The sequence below is a fragment of the Equus caballus genome, chromosome 21 (genome assembly GCF_041296265.1).
Source record: "Equus caballus isolate H_3958 breed thoroughbred chromosome 21, TB-T2T, whole genome shotgun sequence".
Lineage (NCBI taxonomy): Eukaryota > Metazoa > Chordata > Mammalia > Perissodactyla > Equidae > Equus > Equus caballus.
In genome coordinates, this window is record NC_091704.1 from 28,383,075 (window position 1) to 28,400,206 (window position 17,132).

Sequence of the window (17,132 nt, forward strand, 5' to 3'; positions counted from 1 at the left end):
TTTTGGAAATGCACGAGTCTGGTTGTTAAATTTCCTTTTGGCACACTCTTTTGCAATGGATCACCTCAAAAATAGAATTATTGCAATGAAACTCCTATCAGAGGTAGCTGATAAATAAAAATGAAATGAAATAGTTTGCTTCCACAGTTAACTTCTGCTGCCTTTGAGCCTGTGACCAGTGAGTGTTTCAAAATACAGCACTGTCCTGAACCCGTCTCTCTGCCTGAGCCAGTTTCCTGAGGCGATGTATTTCAACATAACACGAGACCACTAATGTAACGCTTTGTTTCTCTGAAGTGTAGCTCCCAACCCCCGACCTGTCAAGTCGTGACTTAGTGTGTAAGGAAATGCCTATGTGGATTATGTTTAAATTCTCTCACTTTTAAATTAGGAGTTTCAGTTTGATTCCTGGTAGCTGTCTCTGATAAAGGAAATTCTGAGTTTCTGTCAGACACCAAACCCCAAATTTACTTTTCCTATCATCTGGAATCTTGGAACCGAAATCCCAGAAACATTCAAGAGGCAAACAGGATTTCTTATTTAGAGCTCTGAAGAACATAAGATCTGAGCTGTTGGCGGGAGGTGGCATTTTGTTGGGGTTTTGGGGGGGTTAGGAATTATGCAGATAACAATTGGCATTTAGCAAAGTTTATTATTTGGCAATTAGCAAAGGTTAGATTTCAGAATCTGGTTTTCCCTGGCACATAAGTTCACTTTCCAACTTGTAAAGAAGAGTTTGTCTTAGGGATGGAACTTCTCTCCTTGCCACTCAATCATGCTTCTACTAATATTCTTCTGGATAAATAAATGCTTAATAATGACAAATTAAAATATTAAAGAGATTACCACTTCATTTCCTTTTCTACTCTTTAGTACATGTAGGTGAAAGTTATAAACAGCTGTTTAAAATATAAATGACAGCAAAAGTTCGTCCTAGCAAACATCTCATTTAATTTTTAATTTTTTTTCAATTGTCTAAATTCTTAAGTTTATGAAGTACTAGCCAATTCTACAAAACAATATTGATATTTATATTTGAAATCAAGGCTTAACTTTGCTCATGATTAACCTCAGAAATAAGTAGCTTATTACTATGAGGGGGATTATATGTAACTGTCTGGAAGAGATGGGAAGAAGACAGTAAGTAATTATTTAAAGAAAAAATAACTAATTTGGCAGATACTTCTTGCATCTTTATCCAGTTTCACATTAGGGAAAAGGACCAGAGTTTCCATTTTCCTGGTCATAATTTCACATCAATAGTTCCGTTGTTTTTATACGTCTTAACTGTTTTAGAGGTCTCCTTTCAAGAAGCAGGGGGAAAAAGGAAGAAGGAAATGGTTTGGCAATCGTGAAAAAGACAACTTTGCATCTCCTTCATTGTACATTTCTTTTAGAAAATAGTAGACATTCTATAGTATCTTCATTCAGCATTATTCTTATGCTGTTATATTTTGTCAATTAAATATCAATTAATAGAACATTCTTTCAAGATGTAATGGATATGGAGACCAAGACAGGTGTTAGTCAAAATGCCTGTTCCCGGCTTTAGCTTGGATGGGAAGACAGAGTCCATCTTGCCATGACAAGTACAATTGGGACAACAAAAGTAATATTTTTCTGCTTCCAAAGTTGTATAAATGGACCTCAGCTTTCATTTTCATAAACCAATGGTGCTGTTTCACCTACAAAATTTAAAACGTCACCGGATGGAATGAGAGCTTTGGATGCGTGCAAGGTCAAAGAAGTAAATCTTCGCTGGTACTTCCCCTTCTGCTCTCTACTTGTCTTTAACTCCTCCCAGCTCCCTCCCTTCACACCTCTCCTCCTCACCCCACCAGCTCTCAGGGCATCCCTGCTCCTCACCCAGACTCCAAGTTCTCTTACACTGTCTGGCTTCGGTCTCAGATGAAGTCATCCTACTCAACACCGAGTTGTTCACTCTCGGTGTTAACTCTGCCAGGAATGTTTGCATTTCCCGAGTGCTGTCCTGACATGGAAATTAAATAGTATAAAGGAATGAGATGATAATAGTAGTGGGATTTCATACAGCAAGAAGAGTAGGTTGGAGTAGGTTTAGGCACCATCGCATTCCTTCTCAAAGAATACTGTGAAGGTGACAACCGATTTTGCTCTTGTGAAATGCAAATGCATAGACAAAAGCAAAACGTTACAGTTTGGGAAGCATTCGGATATTGCTAGTTGATTCAGCGAGAATGTGTTTATTTTTGAACTCTCGGCTCCTTCAAGATTGTTGCTGTTCAGTCAGCTATCACTCACCCACTCTTTCAGCCTGTCTGTCAGATAACACAGAGGTGAAACCGGAAAAATGTTTTCTGTTACTCATTCCCAAAGCTGATATGGAACCTGTGGTGTTCTCCAGAACCCCTGGTGTGCTGGATGCTGTGGTGAAAATGTGTCATATTTACTGTCTTGAGCCTTTCTAGAAACTACGTGAATATTTTGGACCCCTTGGCTATGTAAGAAATCGATTGGGCTGGAGAGAGGGTCTCAAAATTTAGCAGATATGGTAACACCCTCTTAGCTCAACCATTGCTCAGTTTTGTCCAGTTCAGGGTGGGTTAAATTCACTTGGGCTCTCCAAGCCTCTCTAAGCTTATCCTGGAGAAGTGAGGTTCTGCCTTGGTTTACAGTTGAGGTCATCCTCGGGGCAGTGTTTGGACAAGGACTGATGAAATTATGCTGCATTGTTAACATTAAATACCACTTGGTGGTGAGGACCGATGACGGCGTTGGGGTCCTTTGACTCCTTGAGTACCATATCATAAAATATATGCCTCCCTGACATGAGCTGCCTCATAAAACATGTGAAGGGCTCTATTTGGCTTTCATCATTTATTTAATTTGAAAGGAAGTTGTTTTAAGAGATTTAACAGAAACTTAGGAAATGTTTCTAGGGAAAAGAAAATGAACAAGAAAATTGATCTTTGTTGTCCAAGTCATGCATTATAATTCCCTCTCCAAGGTGACGCAGTATCTCCTTGAGGGAAAAGCTGCCAAAAGCTTTGAAAGTGATCTGCCTGTTTTCTTCTCACGCTGACTTGCAGAGAGAGGCTGGTATTTCAACGATTAAATCCTTGTGGAAGCTTTGCTAATAATAATGTTCGTCCCTGTTTCTAAGAGAAGTTGAAATAAGGAAAACGATATGTGGCAGCTAGTTGTGTGAAATTTGGTAATCTCTGTTGAATTTCCCAGTCGTAGGCATTTACTTACTTTCTTTTTTTAACAAAAGCCCTCTATTTGCTTTTTTTTTAAACTTCACCCTTGATATAAAGGTTCCCCCACTTCAATCATACCTTTCACAATGTGTGAGTGTGTGTGCATGTATTGTGCTTTTCAGGAGTGGCATTTCACTATGCTGTTTAATCAGGGCTATATTTAAAAACAAATTCGCAAGGGAGTATTTCTCACGTTCTTAGTGAGATATGGTCTGAGTGAAGCAAGCTCTGTCGCAAAGGGCAAGTGTCAGGCAGCAGGAAGTCCTGGCCATTCCTTACACCCCTGCTTCAGCCAGCCTGCCACTTCCCTGTCAGCGTGTACTACCACACGGGGGAAATGCCCTCACTCAGCCACGAGCGCCTCCTGCTCAGCAAGGGACCCTCTGGCCCCAGGGCCCTGCACCAACTCTAACTTCCCGCTGTTTTCAGCTATCCTGGCAGCTTCTTGACAAATGGCTTTTGTTTGGGATCTTCAGGGAGTCCCAGTGCCACGACCATCTCTCAGAGCCAAATCAAGATTACGTTTCTCAAAGTCCTACAGGTATCGCTCTTACTTTTCATGAATGGGAAGAATTATTTTTCATCGGCCTCTGTAGCTTTGGGCCTCCTGCAGATAAACCTTTGCTTGTGTTGATCTATTTAACTCATAGTGTGCTTTACATTGGCAGTATGCGAAATACGAGCTGAGAGAGCATGAACCTTAACGATAGTCAAGGGTTTGTGGGAACCTGCAGAAACAGAAGGAAGTTGACTAAGGCTAAAAGCCGATTTTGAGAGTTAAGTGGGGAACTTAAAAAAGCGTTCTTATTACTGGCGTCTGGAAAACAGTGTATTAGCGTGCCTAATGAGCTTAATACAGCCCAAATTGGTCATACTAACTTTGTTAAATCTTTAAATGTCAGGAAAGGGCTCTTGTTTCATTAAGCAAGCAAATAGTCAAGAGCTACAACAATGGAACACTACAGTGCTGTTGCGAAGTGTTTCAGGGCACATTCACATGGAAAAGTGGAAACTATCTCTGTGTCTAGGTGGTAATTCAGAGTTTTAATCTTGTCCAGAAGAATGAGACACCATGAAATCAAAGTCAACATTTTGTTAATCTTTTATTTCTAAAGATTTCTGTAGAAATCATATGAAAAATCTTGACCTCGCGACCTCAATAAATTGTCAATGACACCTTTGTTTTATGTCCAAGTTAGCTTATTTTAACCAAATAACCAGGAATAAAAGAAAAGAAGATGCTGAAAAAAGCCTTTGACTTCCTTCTTTGCTTGAGTATTCTAGATATTTACAAGGAAAAGATTGATTCTTCACACAATTTTTTGTTTCTGTAGCATTGAACGCTATTTCAGCAAGAGCAAAATTGTGAAATTGTTTGCAAAATCTCAAAAATAAGGTCTTTCTTTCTATTTAGACCACATGCAACATACCTGGAAACTACCAGGCCTGTATAGAAGTATGCATTAAATTTGCATTAAAATGTGTTCTAATTTGCCTGCATAGAAAACATTCAAAATTTGGATTAAAATAATTCATAAGAATTATTTATTTGCTGTAGACAGTATGGAAGATAGTGCCCTTGTAATTCTTTAGGGAAGTATAAAATTGTAGAAATCAAATTATAAACTTCATTGATAACAATGCATAAGCAAACTTTGAAGGCGATAAATAAAAGTTGGCAGCTAAAAGTGTAAGTAGTACCTCCATTTGTTTCTGTTTAAAAACAAATACCATTTATTTTTATTAATTATGTTAATTTGTTACAGTTAGGAATATGGCTCAACATTAGAAATTATATGCCTACTATATGCTTTGCATTCTACTGAATGCGCATCTCATTGTGCTTATTATTTGCATCTCATGGTTATTATGTGCTGAGTTATACGCTCATCAAAGATTTGGAAACATCACTTGCGTATTTCCAATAGGTGGTGGCTTCTAGATTCTCCTCATCATTGAGATCTGATAACAAGTTCCTAAATATCATAAACATCTAACTGCTACGTAGAGTGACAGCAATAGCATGTTGGGCTAAAGAATTTCAGAAATCTTCAGAAAAGCAGTTTAACCTCTACTATATGATTTGCAGATATATCATGAAACTTGCCTGATATACTATGACACTTGCTTTGGTCTGACAAAGATATTTTCGTTTTACGTTGGTCAAGTTCCGATCCTTTCCAGAATCTTACAAGCACTGGAATATCTAGGGATGAGTTTTCCATGTATTGAAATGCCCCCTATGTGGTTCTAACAAGCCTCTTTCACAACAACTTTAAAAGGTGAGAATGACACCCCAAATAGCCATCCTGGGCTGATCTCTTTTGAAACTTGAGATATTTCGTCCCTGGTTCATTTGCTTTTAATTTGAATATTAATTACCCATGTAATAATTAATTTAACTATTTATTTGTACTGTCTTCACTGTTCTTTGGGTCGTACTTTGTCTTTCCATTTGGTCCACAAATTCTTTGAGGCCAGAGGTTCCCTTATATGCAAGAGCAGTGCCATTAATGCAGAGTCGATGAAGCATCTTGCCACACTCTCCTGATTGGTTTCACCCCTTTATTCGAAAAATCAACTTAGTGATGTGATCAGGGCCTATCACAGGCCCCAAGTCCAGTGGAAGGTTAGGGGGCTGGGAGGGCAATCGGTCACTCTGGTCTCACATTTCAGAGATCTCTCAGGGCTCAAAAGGAGATTATGCATTCAGCCACAGCAATATACTGACAATAATGAAAAAAGGAGTTTGTCATATAGCTTTAAACTTTTGACAAACCACACCACTTCAAATGCACTGTGAGTCAATATATGTGTGTATATACACACGCTCAGGCATGGACGCATGCATGCAGGCATGTTCACACTTAAATTCTGCAATTAATTTCTGAACGACACAGTTTCATGGCATAACATTCCTAAAGTTAAAGGTGTTTAACTGTTTAATGTAAACACTTAAAATACCCCTCAATTTTGCGGACCTGTTTTTGCATTTCTTCGTCTTTTTTTTAATATATGAGATCCTTAAAACACGGAAGTAGCGTAAGCTTATCTTGACCTTTGAAGGGCTTTGGATATGAATCCACTATTGAAGCAACTGAAATAACTGGGTGTTAGCCAACATTTCTTCATTGAATTTCTCCTTTACGAGGTTGTTTAAGAACGATATTTTATATTCTGTAAAATCCTCAAATGTGTCTAGCATAGTGTCATTCTCTTCTTCGAAAATTGAATGGATGTTAATGCATGATACTGGTGATACACTTAGCTTTAAACTGAAATATTTTTCTTTGGCATTGTTTTCAGTTCCTGGTAGCATTCGGGGTAAAAGAAAGGCAAGTCTGTAAGATGTGAACTTGAATTAAAGAGTCTAAATTGTTAAAGTCATAGCAGATCATATACATTTGATGAGTTGATCCCTGAGAAATGCTTGGAGACCTTATACAATGCTTAAAATAGATTTGAAAGTAGTTTTTCAGTGGTGACAAATTTTTCTCTTTTGTGAGGAAAGTACATTTTTGAAAGAAGCAGCATATGATTAATATATAGCTTATTAAGCCAAATTTGATTTGATGCAGAAAGAGGGGGTATTACTTAATAAGGAGGCTAATTTTCTCCCGTGGACCTGGAATGAGTGCCACTCATTACTTTAGAGACACACTTCTCATATCTATTTCAGAGGAGAAAGAAAAGGGAATGATATGGTCATGTTAGATTTGAGAAAACAATGTAAGTGAGTGAATTTATGTTGGAGGTTTAGACATAGTACCTAAAAAAGAAGCAAAGAAAGGATGAGGAGCTAAGACTTGGCAGGTTGGTGGACTCTGACACCTCCCCAAGAGAACACTAGGACATTTTGATTTTTTAAAAAAATGTTATTGTTTAAGATTATAGTAAAGTTCAAGGAAACTTTAAATAGAAAGTTGCTCTTCTGGAGATGGTCTTGTCTGCCAACCAGAACAAATCACAAAACTTTCTACTGTCTCTCTTCTCAAAAAGGGATGTCAAAAGGAACATCTTAAGTGGTGACTATGGGGTGGGTGCCATGCAAATTGAAGAAAAAATCATCCAAGTTGCATTTAAGTTGAGGACAGAGATGATTCCACCAGCATCCCACAGACCAGAAACAAAAAGTATGTTCTAGTTTTCTTACCCCTTATGCTAATAGGGGTCATGTGATAAACCACATAATTGGAATTCTCAGAAAATCTCCCAATCTCATTTTTGCCAATAGTTTCAACATCTTTCTCTCCGCTAGTATGTCATCAGAGCTGCCAAATGGGTGATTGATTAAATTCGTTTGAGCATACTCTTGTAGAAAGGGGAACAAGTAAAATTTTTTAAAGTGAAGTAGACTGAATCGTAGATAGAAGGACTAGAAATCAGATGGAGAGACAAAAGCACAAGTGATATTCAGGCCATGAAAAGATAAAGCAATATTTGCTGGAAACAAAAAACCCTAGATTATCTTAAATCATCCCCAGTGCTCTGAGAAAGTTATGCTGAAATCTGCAACTTTGATCTGTAGATTTCGCAGTAGCAGATATGAGCAGGGACCAGGGAGAACATGACCTCTTAGCTACTCCTTGTCACCACCAAAACCTAAGGAGTAGTGCATCAAATTAAACCTCACGATAGCCACTAGAAAATGCTGGCTGAAGCCCAAGTCTTAGAAAGGGAAATGAGTGCCACCAACAAATCAGTACCCTGGGATGTGACTTTCTAACTACCACATTAATACCTCCTATTGAGTAGCATTTTCTTATTTTTTAAAGATTTTTTCAGATGTAACAGATATGACAACTATTGTTTCCAGTGCCCCACAGCTCATCTCATTTAATTCTTTAGGGTAAATGAAGAGGATGCGTATAATTACCACCAAATAAGAGAAGAAGAATGGGGGGTTCAGGGAACAGAGGTCACACACTCATGTGGTCAGAAAGTCTGGAGTTTGAATAACAGGATATGATTTGCATTGGGCACCCACTGTGTGCTGGGCAGTGTCTCAGTGCTGGACATGCATTATGTCTTTGCATCCCACAGAACAACCCCACAAGGGCATTGCCTTTATTTTACAGATGAGGAAACTAGGCAGAGAGAATTTAAGAAACTTGCCCAAATTTGAACCCTGGCAGTCTGTCCTAGAGCATGGACTCCTCACTAGTCACTCTCCTACCTCCCATTTCCTGACCAGATCCTCATCACAACCCAAGGAGAAGTTCCATAACGAGAGGTGTGATCCCAATAGACTTAACTATCCTCATTTACTCAACTCAGAGTCTTTCTCCGAAGAAAGAACACCCTGTAATGTGATACAGAATAGGGCTTAGTGCTCAGTTAAAATATAAACTTATTAAATAATATCTAAACTTGTCCTCTAAGCCAGTTGATACTGGTTTAAAGTAGTGCTAAGCAAAAGCATCAAAATATGTGTTTCTTATGCGAAAAAAAAAAAGAAAACGAATCCGTGGTTTTACATGGCGTGCTTCTGTGCTCTCCCTGGATTTGCTCCGTGGGCTTCCATCTGGCTCATTTCATCTGGCCAAAAACATTGGTCATGTGGTTGCATTTCACTGCCAAAGTGTTGCTCCTTGGTCAGCTGTTCGGAGGAGCCAGAAGATTCTCTGAGCTGGAGAGGTCAACTTCATCCTGTGTCATGCCTGTTTATTCTACCGGCATTGTCTTGAATATTAAACTGGCTTCTTAATGATAGGCCAAATTGTGAGTAATACTAGCTAAATTGAAAATGAGAAAAATCGTTACCTTACAGGCAGCATAACAGTCATTATAAGAATAACAATATGGCTAACAATCTTTGCACCTTGTGGGAGAGGTAGCGTAGCGTGGTGTAAGAGGGAGACTATGGATTTAGAGCCCAACAGACCAAGCTTGAATGCCAGCTCTGCTGCTTTCTTGACTGAGCAATTCCCTAACCTCCATTAGCAGATTCCATGTCTGTAAATGGGAAATAAAAATGCCAACTTCAAAGAGCCACTGTGCCCTTAAGTGAAACATGTACATAAAAGTAGGCTTGCCTACCACCACTTTTATAGCATTTTCTACATTTCCTTTTTTGATGCTTCTGTTGTCGAATACGTTTAGGGGTTAACTGTTATCATCGGGAGCACTCTTGGTTACAGAACAGTGCCATACAGCTGGCTTCTGAACAGTCGCCGTATAAGCAGCTTGCATGTACAAACAGCCTCCCCTTCAGAAGGTGGTGTGGAGTAGTGGTTGAGAGCTGTGAGTCATTGATAGGTTTCTTAACTTCGATGTGCCTTAGTTTTCTCATCTGTGAAATGGGGCATTGTGAGGATTAAGTGTTTTAGCCATATTTAATGCCAGGCACATAGACAGCACTAAAATAAATGTTAACTATTATTAATACTAAAGTGTAAGCCCCATGTGGCAGCAATTTTTGTCTGTTTTTTCCACCTCTGTATCGCCAGTGCCTGGAAGGCTGTGTGGCATATAGTAGGTACTTGATGTCTATGTATTGAATGAATGAGCCCATCAGCAAATTTTTTTGATCTCTGACAAGAGTGGAAACACTCTGCTTCCTTTCCCCATGTTCATGGAACAGAGAGTCCAAGCTGAAGATACCCAAGAGTTCATCTGCTCAAACCCATCATCTTACATTGAAAAACCTGAAGACCCCTCTAGGTCCTAATTATGTGAAGTCAATCTAATGCGAAAGACAGACATGTCAAGAGCAACAAGTGGGTAAGCCACATTCCAAAAAGAAAGCTTGAGAGTGAACCTGAAAAAGATAAGCTTTGTGCTGGGCTGAAGGAATAAACTTTGTAAAAATAATGTGTAACGGGAAGTTGCACGTTGTTGTTACACTTTTGTGTAACCTTTGCACACGTGTAATGTAGAAGAAAGTAACGTGACCATGAATAAAACACTCAAATGCCATTAGGCTTCATATAAAAGATGAATGCATTCATTCAGAGAGTATTTTGTTAAATGCTATGATAAGCCTGGTCAGTAGTGTGCTGGTAAATGTTAAGAGTCAGCTCTCTGTGAAGACACCAGAAAAAGCCAATCTGTAGTGTTTGCTGATTTCTGTGGCAAAATATTTCCCGCCAATCCATTTCAAGCTGCAGAGGTCACTAAATGTGGAATTGGCAAGAGATGCATAGTAGCACATACAGATACAATAGATGTAAATGACCTCAAAATGTAGACAATAGTAAAATGTAGTCAAATTATTAGGAAGTGATGAGTTTTGAGTATTTATTGCCATTCTTTTAAGCAGAGTTTATTTAATGGTAAGGTTATGTAATTCAATTTTTAATAATCATTAATAATAACAACCGACCTATAAATACTCCTGAAAATTTCACGGTCCGCTTTTGCCAACTGGTATGGGTGTCTCCAGCACACTCCTGTGCCTGGTGCCTTATTAGCCACCTAAAAATATTTACCTCGTATTAGGTATATAATGAGGAGTAAAATGGATGAGGTCTCTGCTCTAGGAAAGCTTACATTCTAGTATAGGAAGGCAGAAAATAAACAAGTTGACAACTAAGTAAAATAAAATAGGGAGCAGGATAGGAAATTCTGGAAGTCAAGGAAGTCTTCATCAAGAAAATGACAGTTTGTTTACATCTAAGTTGAAACATCTCCCTTCCATACCTCCATGAGTGCACCTGCAGTCCTAGGCGGACAAGGCGTAACTCAGAATTGCACTGAGTCAATGGAACCATATGGATATTGACCTCCTTACTGACTGGGTCCTTGGTCAGATCAGACTCCAGTTTCTTGTGTGAATTTGCCTTTGCTTCACCTTTATTGTAAGAAGATAAGGAGGAGGAGCAAAAGGAGGAGCGATTTACAATATACTTTCTATTACATTCTTTCAAATAACCCTCAAAAAGTTTCATATGTAGAAAATATTAAAGTGAAAAAAATTAGAAGTTAAAAGTCAATAGCAGTAGTATGTTCTATGATTGTACCTTATTTCTTTTTTGACTCGACATCTGCCCCCAAAACATAGATGTCATGACCTAAGAGTAATTATGTGATGAGTTTTTGATTTTCAGAAGTAGTCATACACATTTAAAATCTTGGATTAGAAGGAAAGCTAGCCAGACCAAACTTTCCTCTAACACATAAATTTTTAGGATGGGGCCTGTAAATATTATGCTTCTAATGCTTGTTGCTTGATCCCTTTTGGCAATTAACTTGTCTTTAATTGATTTGTGGATTATCCACTGGAAGTTGCTATGGGTAAAGGAATGTAATGGCAGAATTTGTTTATCTAGGATAGCAAAATAGATCGGCTGGGAGGAGAGGTTTGACTCTGTAAAATATCCTTGGTTTTCATGGACTTTCTTTTTTTCGCGTAATGGCAGTGTTTAGATAGATAGAGAATGAAAAACTAGCTGAACCTGATTAGTGTTCTTCTCCAAAGGGAAGATTTACATCCTGTTTAAGCATCACATTAATTTGATGACGTGAGTACATTCTCTAGTGAAAGGGTGGTCACTTTAGGAGAGAGAAAAACATAACAAAAAAATCCTGCTGCCATCTTTGGATTGTAGTTGACAAAAGCTCTCATCAGTGGGTTCCACCAAGTATGCTGCCCTGATCTCAGATGAACTAGACGATGAAAACATTTCATTGCTCATATAACTCTTTTATTTCTATATCTTGCCATTTCTGAGAAAATTGCGAGATATTTTCCCAACATAAGTTTCCTTAGCTCTTTGTCATAAAGTTCAAAATGTCTTGAGCAAACTCACTTGCCAGTTGCCAGTGGTACTGCTGCTGGTGGGCATGTTTTTGTCCTGCCTTCTCTTGTCGAGGAGGAGAATGACCCTGTGCAACTCTTGTTATATGTGCTTCTTTCCTAACTCTTGGCTGAGACACTCAGGGGCAAGAAACATTAACTTTCTCCTCCTAAAGAAATACACGTGGGCTGAGACAACAAAAATCAGGGAGATCTGACTTGCAAAAGTGCCAAGAAAGGGAAAGAAGAAATTATTGGCTGGGGAGAAAAATTATCTTGTGTTTTGAAATGAACTTAAAAGGCTTACCGTTTGTGTTAGCCCTGTATGACTTGAAAAAAAAAAGATCTTGCCTTCCCCGTGTTATAAGAAAGGAAAGGACTCTCTTTCTTTGTTAAATTATTTTTACGTAACCCTTGGCAATCTGTGAGAATCTAATTGGTATGCGATGATAGATGTGAACGTGCAGCTAGGTGATAAAAAATGCTTAGTCATTTTTACTTACATACCTAGCACTCAGATTGAGAAATTAAACATTACCACCTCCCAAGGATTCCCCCTCCTGAACCCTTCCAGTTAACTATGATACCAAAGATAACCCCCATCTTGACTTCCAAGAGCATAGATATATTTTGCCTGCTTTTGAACTTTCTATGAATGGAATTATGCAATATAAACTCTTCTGTTTTGGCTTCTTTAGGTCAACATTTTGATAGTGAGATTCATCCATATTATTTTATGCGGTTGTAGATTGTTCATTCTCATTGCTATAGTATTGCATCAAGCGAATATACTTCAAGTTACTTATTAATTCTATTGTTGATGGATACTTGGGTATTCCAGTTTGCAGCTGTTATGAATAGAGCTGCTATGAACATTCTAGGATATGTCATTTGCTAAACAAATGTACGCTTAGTGTGTAAGTTTGCATACATACACATATGTTGGGTTTATCCCAAAGAGTAAAATTTCTGGGTTGTAGCTTATGCATATGTTTTCAGATACTGCCAAATAGGTTTCCAAAGTGATTGTACCATTTATATAATCCCCAAAGCAGTGTTTCAGTTTTCCACATCCTCACCAAAGTGTAGGCCACCTAGATAGTCCATTTTCAATGACAGCATCTTAATAAATGATTGCTTAGTAACAGCAATGTCATATGATGCCTTTTATTTATGGAGATGGATCTTCTGATCTATAGGACCTGCTTTTTCAGGAATAGTTTGGGTAATGGTGAACCATTCTCACTCTATTTCTCCTCATGTTGAATAGTACATAACTGTGAAATAAGTGACTATAGTAGAAAACTTGGCCTGTTGTGCAGAAACAGAATTTTCCCTCTTTTTGACCCATATTCGGTTTAAATCTATGATCTTATTCTTGCATTTTACCCAGATTCATTTGTCAACCCAACAATAATCATTGTTAGCAAAACCAATTAAAATGTTTTATTCTATTTTAAAATTTCCGTCTCCAACTTTTAGTTCTAGTTATATAGCCTGTGCTCACTTCAACTCAAATTTTCTCTTCTCTAAATTATTTCTTGGAAAAGTTGTTTTGGGGGGCTGGCCCCGTGGCCGAGTGGTTAAGTTCGCGCGCTCCGCTGCAGGCGGCCCAGTGTTTCGTCGGTTCGAATCCTGGGCGCGGACATGGCACTGCTCGTCAGACCACGCTGAGGCAGCGTCCCACATGCCACAACTAGAGGAACCCACAATGAAGAATACACAACTATGTACCGGGGGGCTTTGGGGAGAAAAAGGAAAAAATAAAATCTTTAAAAAAAAAAAAAAAAAAAAAGAAAAGTTGTTTTGGGCTTTTTGTAAGCCAAAGTAATCTGTTTAAACACACCAGCAAATACATAGGCAATGTAAGTCATAAACAATAAATGTGTATGGATTTTTCAAAGATTTTTTTCACCCATGCATTTAAAGCAGTTTTTTCCTTTATTCTCTTTTTTCTTTCTTTGTCATTATTGTCTATTTTTTTTAATGTCAAGATTCTGGTAACATATAATCCTCTTTTATGTGCCATGGCCTCTAAGGCTCATCATAAGCTGATGGATGATATCAGGCTGACTTCTGGTACATCAAGTAAGTAACCTGACCCTGGTTCAGTTTGTACTATGTCAGAATGTGATCATTAGTTTCTAGATGATGACTGGAGAAATTTCACACATGTAACAACTGTGGGTCCTATTTCTTGAAGTTTTCAAAGTCCAGTCCTAACCCTCTCTCGTTGGTAGCATATTAGGTAAAACAAAAAGGAAAGTTAAGGTAGTATACATGTAGTCTAGGAGTTTCACAATATGAAAAAATATACACTTTTTTACCAGACAGATACTTCAAATCATGAACTTTGAAAACTAAGAGCCAGAAATTGGGAAAGGAATTAAGGATTTATGAAGTTTTCTTTTAAAGTTTAATCTCTACCTTATTGGGCCCTGCAAGTTGTTATATTTGAGTTTTGCTTTTAGATTCCTCAGAAATGAGCTTTTCCTAAAAATACAATCTTCAGAACCAACAGTTCACAGTGCCTAAATAACTCCCTGGGTCCTGCCGGAAGTTGTACTAATTCTTTCGGGTCACTAAAATATTGTTTCCAGTATATACCAAATAGCGATGTAGAATAGCTAATTGTTTTATCAGTAGTAAATTAAAATTTGTCCCTGTGGCATGGTAAATTAAAGTCCACAGAATTCATTTTAACCAACATTTCAAACTATCAAATCTTTTAGCAAAACTACTAAAGAAAAGCAGAATGGCTTATCTTTGTTTTCAACTCTCTGTCATCCTGCCTGCTGCCAGGGGTGACAGCAAGATATGAAATATACAAATTCAAAGCTAAAGGGGATCCCTGGGGCCAAGGATTACCCTCTAATAGATGATCAGCCCTGTGTTCATTGAATACAGATTGATCCACTTGGTGAGAGAGACTTCGATCTCCACTGGGGGACCCTATTCGGAGATGGTACTCTATAGAAGAATCTGACAGCAAAATAAAACTTTGGAAAATAGAGTAAACAAAGGACATGGTGTTTTTCAGGCTTTATTTTTACCTCATAAACGTTTTTCTTTTCTTCTGTTTTTTTCAATTATTTCATTATAATTAAATGAGTAGCTGGCTTAGGCCCAGCAACAGCGACTGAAGAGGAACTTACACTTTTGCTGAAGAGAACAAGGCAGTTTAGAATTAAATACTCAATTTTGTGGCTTAAGCCAGTGCCTCGCAAAACTGGATATGCACACTTACCTCCTGGGGATATTGTTAAGATGCAGAAGCTGATTGAGTGGGTCGACCATAGGGGCTGAGATTCCACATCTCTAATGAGCTCCAAGATGGTGCTGATGCTGCCGGTCCTTGGAGCTCAGTTTGAGTAGAAAGTTTAGGAGATAGATATTAGAGTAAATTTTTCAGATAGAGTAAATTTTGCAAATGAGATGCAAATATGTGGCTCCATTTGAAATCAGCCAAAAATTGTCATCCTTTTAGTAGAATCCAAAAGTAAACCTAGTTCTTAGTAGTATAGTAGAGACTTCATAATATAATACACTGATGCACTAACAAAATATTTAGGCACCGAAAATAAATCATGGGGACTTTTGTAAATGCTTAATATAAATACATATCTGCAGCTTTTAATGGTTTACTGCTGGTTCTGTTGACAGAAACAGTCTGGAGATGACACTATTGAGAGGGAAGATGGGTGTGAAAGATAGAGAATGTAAGCTTTTTCTTTTTGAGCTGTTCCGCATGAAGTTGCCGGAACATCTGCTTTTGTGTCAAAATGTTAATGAATCTTTGTTTTCCGTGAATGATTTGAACCACTGAAAAAGAGCCCTGAGACATATCTAAAGTAAGAATTTAAGAGACAGAGTCTGAAAGCTGGCCCCATCCACCAACATTGTTTCCATTCTCAGAGAAGAATTTGTGGTGCTTCTGAAAAAGCTATCACCCTTTGCCGCTGGAAATATCGGGAAGTTTGTGTTAACAATTTATTGATCACTGGCCAGTTTTCAAGCATTTTTACTCATCTTTTGCTATCAGTGGCAGTGAACTGTGGAGAGAGGAGAAAGCATGGGACAGTACATCTTTTAGTTTTCCTTGGTTTACAATGAAAACTAAGAGATGACTGAATAAATTGAAAGTATTTTTGTTATAACATCTGTGAAGTTCTTCCCATAAACCATTTTGTATATTGTATAAAGACAATATAGTTCTTAATATTCAAATCCAATCTCAGACTTCATTTATTTACCATTTATTATATAACTCACCACACAAAATATAATTTCTTAGTTTTTTGTTTTGTTTTTTGTTTGTGAGGAAGATTGTCCCTGAGCTAACATCTGTGCCAATCTTTCTCTATTTTATGTGGGATGCTGCCACAGTGTGGCTTGATGAATGGTACTAGGTCTGTGCTTGGGATCCGAACCTGTGAACCCTGGGCCACCAAAGTGGAGTGGGTGAACTTAACCACTCTGCCAACAGGCTGACCCATAATTTCTTATTTTTAATATAAACTTTCTTTATTATCTTAGTGATGATGTCCTGGCACACAGTAGTTGTTTAGGTTACATTTATATGGAAAGCCAAATATGAACTATACCAGTTTTTGCCTGGAAGAGCAGCAGACCGCTGGACCAGATTTTCACTCTTATTTGCCTCATTATACAACATCAGGCATGTTACTTCTCTGCACCTTGGCCTTTTCGTGTGAAACTGAGTGTAGAGACTATATAATTACTATATCCCTATTAGTTTATAGAATAGCATTATGGAGGTGTAAGAAAACTCTAAATGAGCCAGGATATAGGCCTAAATATTTCTCCATAATCAAACGCGTATTCTGTAATGCCAACACCAAGCCCAGGAAAGATCAAAGAATAGTTCAGTGTCCCTATGGACTTATATGCAATTGATTCATTCAACAAATATATCTTAAGTACATATAATCTGCTAGAAATATGAAGCCCCAAAAGTTTATGTTTTCAATTCTGATATATGTTCTTTAAATCAGGGGTTGGCAGACTTTCAAAAGTGACCCTATTGCTGACATTGTTCTTCTGAATAATAATAATTATTCTTTTGAATATGCTAGTAAGTATAAACAAGAGGATGGATATGAAAGTGAAAACAAACTCTTACCCTTATATTGTGT

General features: G+C 37.9%; 1 protein-coding gene across 26 annotated transcripts in view; it reads left to right on the forward strand.

The window, feature by feature from the left end:
* The window catches only part of PDE4D (phosphodiesterase 4D), a 1,371,041-nt gene that overhangs the window by 1,038,235 nt on the left and 315,674 nt on the right, over positions 1 to 17,132 (forward strand). The window contains exon 1 of one of the 26 annotated variants that reach the window (XM_005604197.4): positions 3,442 to 3,780. Coding sequence (XP_005604254.1) covers positions 3,692 to 3,780 — 89 coding nt within the window. The 5' untranslated portion in view covers positions 3,442 to 3,691. 26 annotated transcript variants of the gene reach the window in all.